General features: G+C 38.5%; 1 protein-coding gene across 1 annotated transcript; it reads right to left on the bottom strand.

The window, feature by feature from the left end:
- Positions 1-208: 208 nt before the first annotated feature.
- On the bottom strand, positions 209-889 carry LOC140824168 (uncharacterized). The gene has a single exon (XM_073185764.1). It carries the CDS (start codon positions 887-889, stop codon positions 209-211), a length of 681 nt encoding a protein of 226 aa, XP_073041865.1.
- Between the last annotated feature and the right edge of the window lie 6,219 nt (positions 890-7,108).

Here is a 7,108-nt window from a genome sequence, read left to right as displayed (position 1 = left end):
ACTCCTCTACATTGATCGGTATAATGTCTACCACCTCACTGACCACAAGTCAGGCCGGAATAACCAGTGCTCTGAACTGAACTAGACTGTCTCGATCCACTAGAACTTGAAAAATTACTGCCATGCTTCTTAAATTGTTTGCCTCTAGCCTTGAACTGCTCTCTTATGTTGCCACTGTACCGCCAGTATTACCCTGTCTGAACTGATGTCAGAACTGTGGCTGTTGGGGTCTTTGTGAATATTGAGAACCACTCTGCCTAATGATTCTAGTTTCAGCTCCCTTGGCTCGATCAAGAGCCTCAACAAAAGTGTTAGGCCTTCCGGTATTAACCAATGTAAAGATATCAGGGTTAAGACCATTTTTGAAGTGATCGGCCTTAGCTTCTTCATCGGATGCTACATGAGGAGCAAATCTCAGTAAATTCGAGAAGTTAGCAACATAGTCCTCAATATTCAGATTTCCCTGCTTTAAATTTGCAAACTCGGCTCCCCTATCTTTCCTGTAAGAGGTAGGAAAGAAACGCTGATAAAATTCAATTTTGAAAATATCCCAGGTAACAATCGTACCTCGACCCTCTAAAGCTTTCTTGGTCATTATCCACCAACTCTCAGCAACATCCAATAACTGATGAACAACTAATTTGATTCTACGATCATCTGGATACTCAAGAGAATCAAATAATTGATCCATTTTCTCCAACCAGTTCTCACACTCTAATGCATTCTCGGTACCCTTCAATATCGGTGGGTGCAAAGACTGAAATCTGGCTAACAGTATCTCCATCGGAGTTGGAGTTATATCCATCTGAGTATGAGTAGCACTGCCCTGATCTAGTGCCACTGGTATGTCCTGTCTAGGTCTACCACGACCTCTACCTCGAGTAGCCATGTCTGTTATAAAATAGATCAAACACATATAAAATCACAATATCATAATCATCTCAATCTTGTATCAATCATCTCTGGCTCTTGAGACTTAACAATCTCAAAAATCTCGAATAAAACTCAACAATATAATATCTCAATTTAAATCATGTATTTCACATCATAGCACAATGAAAATGCTAACAAATATATCACATGATTAAGAAATTCAAACTGACTCGATCTACCCTATTCCCAAATATCCTACGCTCTGATACCACCTAATGTGGGGCCCCGGGTCCGACATCTAATATTAATAATTATAAATATAACAAACCCAGCGATTTAGTAAATACATAATTTGTGGTTCACAAATTCACATAAACATCGTCAAAATAATTTAAAGGTTATAAATGTTTGAAATATAAATTTTAACATGCCAAAATAAAGTAGTGAACCAAATAAATCCAAACATCATCACATAGCTCCTAAGACCCGAGAATCCCACTCTAACTCGTATCTCCTCGCCTGGAACTGGACTCTGGCATCCCAAGCCTCGCCTCACCTACCGTCAAGCACATGAAAACAAGAGGTAGCCGACGTGCCGGTGAGTATAAATCCAGTATGATACAATCAATAACATACGAGAATTAAAATTTCACAAAGTTCATATAAACTCATAAATATGTAATATAATGCAATGAATGATCAGAAGCTGTGGGCTATCAATAAATCTCAAGATCAAGTGAATCATCTGGTTATAGGATACCCAAGGGAATAGAATCACCCAGCAACATCCACCGACTCAACCGCTCGGGGTAGAGTGCTGTGTTCTACAATCCCAGGACTATGGTGCGCCTACAGAGAGTGTTCAGGCCATAGCAGCGACCTCCGCATACACTATGCCAACTCAACTATAGCCTCATACGTCCAACAAATCAGTATATCAAGACGACCTCCACCATATAAAATCTGAATCAAAAAGCGGCTCAATATGCAATGCAATGATGCATTTCAATCTCATCAAGTCAATATCATAATAAGCTCATCTCAAAAGATCAATCATCAACAAATCACAAATAATTCATCAAGCCATCGAATTTTCAATTTAAAATAAAAATGATACTTTTACCTCGTATGTTACCAACCGTAACATACCTTTCAAATATTACCAAAGGAAGATGGAAATGTGTAGGTGAGAAGTCTTGAACCTCTGAAGTCTATTATAACTCAATAACTCGGATCATTTATCAAAACAGAGCAGTTTCTGTACAAAATTCATAATTAATTCAATACGGCTTCAAATAAAGATCCGCAAATTGGATATGCGAAGAAAACTCAAAGCCCAACAATTCTTCTTCATAAACTTTTGTCAAATAAAGTAATTTACTCGGCCGTTCATAATCTGAAACATACAACATAATTTTCGAAATTCTGCATCCGTACCAATCTGACACATTTTGGTATTTGGAGCATAACTCCCTCAATAATCAATGGAATCAAGCCCAGTTTATATCATTTCGAAGACAAGAAAATGTTCTATAATTTCTTTGGAACAACAAATTCAGAATCCCAACCGATTAATACCAGAATTCGAATAAACAAAAGCCATGGACACAAACTCGGGATTCTAGACCAGGTTTAGTAAATATAGCATATCTCTTTCAATTCTTCATAGAATTGAGTGATTCTTGAACCAAATCGAAGCTAACTCGATTATCTACAAGTTTGATGAAGACCATAACTCGAAAATCCAAACACAAATCTCCCATAAACACGAAAATGGAAATTGTTCTTCCTACATAAACAAGAAACCATTCTCATATCCCTTTTAAATTCAAATCAACTCAAATACAACATCTCCCACATCTCAATATCTCAAATATCAACTCAATTATCAATTCTAAACTTCAACCCATTTCCAAACTTGAATAAAAATATAATATACTTACACCATCTTGAAGATCTTGAAGAGATGATCACGAATCTATCTTTATTTCTAAATTTCCTTGAGCAAATCTCCCTTAAAATTAGAAAAAAGATTGAAAATGGAGAGGAAATGGATGTGGTTTGTGTGAAGGAGGAGAAAAATGATTGGAGGAGGTGAAAGTTGACTTAGATATTGATTTTTCGTGTTTTTAGCGCCTCAGAGCTCATTTTTGGCGCCGCGGCGCCAAAATTGCCGTAGCTCTAGCGCCTAGGCGCTACTTTCTAGCGTCGCAGCGCTTGAATAGTACCTATGAACAGTACCCGTGTAACGTACTTTTCATACTCAAAATTTGCTGAAAAATTTAAAAATTTTCTTAAACATAAAATAACATTCAAAGTTTGCCATAAAATATCTCAACCAAGTCCCTCATAAGACATGGTTGTTCAAATTAACTACAATAAAATTGCTCACAAAAGGTTTGCTCAAAGTTTTTCCCTCAAAACATGAAATCAGAGTAATTTAACATTTGCATAAAAACATAAACATTGCGGTCCTCGGGTTAGCCTCTCTGTGGGGACCCAAACTTAATTCAGTTCTTAATCACTTTCTGGGAATAATTAATCAATTAAAATAAACATGGTCTAATTATTTTTTTTAAAATACAAGAGTACGCAGCATATGAAATAAGTCTTCTCTCATTTATAAGATCACTATTCAGATCTAAGTACAAGTCCTGTACAAACGTAAATCATCATATCTACTGTTTCTTCACACTATTTCATGCACACATACAAAAAAAGACAACAGCAGGATAACTCCGGTGAGAATAAATCCCAGTATAAACAATGTATACATGCGATCATATAAAAACATATATAAAGGCATATAACAGGTATCATTAACATGTAGCAATTCAACAAACATGAATGATATAAACTGTAAATCAACTAGTCATCACAGACTCGACTCAAACAACGCGTCGTCTCAGACTCGACTCAACTCTAACCTAGGGATCCCAATGTCTGGATATTGATAATTATATCGAATCTCAGTCGATAGGAATGAATCAACCCTAAACGGCATCGATATAATTCATATATCCAGTGTCTGGGCGAAACAGCCGCAGAATTGACGAATCAGTCAAGAATTAAGCGAATCAGCAAATAACTAGACGAATCAGCCAGTAATTAAGCAAATCAGCCAATAGCTAGGCGAATCGGCCGATAGCTAGACGAATCAGTCGGTGACTAGGTGAATCAACCATTGACTAAACGAATCAGTAGTCAATACATGCAGTGACTATAAATCAATAGACTACAAACATCAATCTCATCAATATTTACAAATATCAATGCAATAAACTAAGTATGTGATTTTGGGAAACTCGAGTCAAACCTCACTCAAGTTGTGCAATCCCAACACAACATTAATTTATACCGTTCTTTCTGATATTCTGACTCTGTCGAAGTCTCGAACTCAAAGCCTATCAATACTTAATCTGGCAACAAAGATATCAAGGGTACGGTATAAATACACCACTCAATCAATACTGAATATAATCAGAATTCAATCAAATTCTGTTTCAATAACATAATGTAATAATTTCAATATATCCAGCGCTACCATATCAGTCAGATATCAATCCCCATATCTCATAATCGATAATAATTCAATTCTGATATCAATTGACTCTAAAACTATTCCGAAAATCATAACAATTTCATATGATATTTGTTCTTCAATCCTGTTTCAATTATACAATGTCTAACATGACAAGAACATCATATATGAATCATATCACATTGTGACAATACCATAATTTCAGAACATATCAAAACGTAGCAAAACTTACGTCCAGTTGTAGCCTACGTCGATAGGAACACAGTACCGAAGTCGGATTCAAAATCTTACGGGAGGATTGAAATATAAGGCGTAAGGATTTTTCGTAACTTCCCTCGGCCCTTCTCGATTCTTCTTTCCTCACTTTTCTGAAGAATTCGTGCATATAAATATATATATACACATACATACACGTTGCAGGCAAGAGGCCAAATGTCAAATTCTTGTTACGCATGCATCGTGCATATGCGAGCCACATCCCCGCGCATATGCGCGAGACTTATGGCCTCGGCGTTCAGCACTCGCGCATATGCGCGCATCCAATCGGTTCATATGCGCCCAACTCTCTGGACCTATCGCGCATGTGCGTGCTTCAACTCGCGCATGTGCGCGCAAGGTTCGATCTTGGCTCCTTAGCGTCCGCACAGCTCGCGCATATGCGCGCCTACGTCTCGCGCATATGCGCGAGACCTTCGGTCTTCGCACAAAACTCAGGTTTTCTTCCGTCTTTTCGGTCTAATCATATCCGTCTATAATTGCATCTCAATTATCCATAATTCATGGCAGATTACAATAATCGAAATCTCGGGCCTTACACTCTCGCTCAGTCCAAGCCTGTCCCTTGGTCGCCACCTCCTGTCTCCTCATCAACATACTCACCTGCATCGATCAAGTCTAGTGAGTCTAAAGACTCAACACGTATAAACTGGGAAGTAGCGAGTACTACATAATAAAACCGCATGCAACTTTAAAATAGAACATACATACTTGAACATGAATTTGCGTACTAAAACTTGAACATACATACATAACATAGACGTGCCATAACGTGAAAACTTGTCATAAACATACTGCATACTAGAACATACATAACTTCATCATTTTGCTTAGAGGATGTTTCAAGGCAAGTGACCCATACATAATAAACGCCTGATCAGACAAACCACAGTACTGGGCTGACAGGGACGTACCAACTGCCACATACATGAGATCCCCGTTCATAATTTAACGGGCTGGTTGGTCCCCGTTCATAATTTAACGCTTTCCAACCATGATCTAACCCGTTCATAATTTAACGGGGTGGAGAGGTCCTCGGCCACGTTCACCGACTTCCAAACCCATTCATAATTTGGTCACGAGACAATTAGCATACCTCAAAAACTTAAAATATTTCCTTGCACGTCGACATACTTACTTGGCGTTGAGGGATTCGTTGGACTTTGATCTGGGCCGTCGCTGCTGCACATACTAACTTAAATTTACAAACTTAACTTGAATAACTTAGACGTATTAATCAAACTTACTTACGAGCTCATTTAATCCCTTAGGACGTTCTACAATTCCCATGACTCAACCTTGTAAACCATTGTACTAAACCAAGACATCGAACCTCCAAGCATAGTATAATATTTTTCCCAAAATTGAAAAGGACACGGACCCCGTGCCTACCTCCGTGTAGGGGTCCGTGTAGACTCGGGTGAGAAGACTCGAAAGGAAAGGTGGACATGGACCCCGTGTCAGGGTCCGTATGAGGGTCCGTCTAGACTCTGTAAAAAGAAACCGAAAAGAAGCAAAGGCACGGACCCCGTGCCAGGGTCCGTGTACCTGCGGGACGTGCCAACACATGAAAATTTTGAACCTGATATGCTTAACACCTAAGCTCAATCGTACGGACTACGAATAGACACCACGAGACACTTCTTAGAACACTAAGGCATTATGTCAAACCCAAGTGAACTTAAAAATAACCCCAAGAGTAACAATCCACAACCAACAACACAATCCGGATTTCGACACCAACTTTCTTCCTACGACGCTTAATTCAACTTGGTGCCTAACGACACAAAACCACACGTTAATAACCATCCCAACATCATAAACAAAGTACCTATACGCAGCAGCGATCACCCGTCGATTTCCAACGAAGCCTGCAACACAAAAACTTCAAGAACACAATTTTCGTAAACGTCGCAGTTTGAGCAGTTTCCCGAAAAACATCATAACTCACTCAATTTTCGTCCACAAATCTCGAATTTTATATCAAATCGAAGGCATCAAAAAGTTCTAAAATTTTTTAGTTGAAAGTTTTCGCAAAATCTCGATTGAAAATTCTCAGTTTCAACCAGAACAGTAAAAACGTGATTTTTGATCCCTAAAGTGGTTTCGAAAGTGATCCCAACACAATTGCTCAAACTTCTACCCATCGTACACATGGTTTTAAGCATAAATAACAACGCACGCATAATATAACGTGATCGATGCATCAAGAACAGAATATACTTGCCTTTTGATGATAACTTTACCGAAACGGCGATACCGAAGCAGAGAAGGAAGCGAGGTTGATCCGGGACGAACGTGGCGCTAAAATCTTTTAAGAATTCACACCAGATCGCTGGAATAATAATAGGGGAGTGGGGCGGCTGCTGTTCTATTGAAGAACCCTTGTATTCTTTCAAATAAAACCTAAAGATGAGT

The sequence above is a fragment of the Primulina eburnea genome, chromosome 2 (genome assembly GCF_022965805.1).
Source record: "Primulina eburnea isolate SZY01 chromosome 2, ASM2296580v1, whole genome shotgun sequence".
Lineage (NCBI taxonomy): Eukaryota > Viridiplantae > Streptophyta > Magnoliopsida > Lamiales > Gesneriaceae > Primulina > Primulina eburnea.
This window is presented reverse-complemented; position numbering and strand designations above follow the sequence as displayed.

Coding starts and splice junctions, on each gene's coding strand:
- LOC140824168 (XM_073185764.1), bottom strand. CDS start 889: ATGGCTACTCGAGGTAGAGGTCGTGGTAGACCTAGACAGGACATACCA.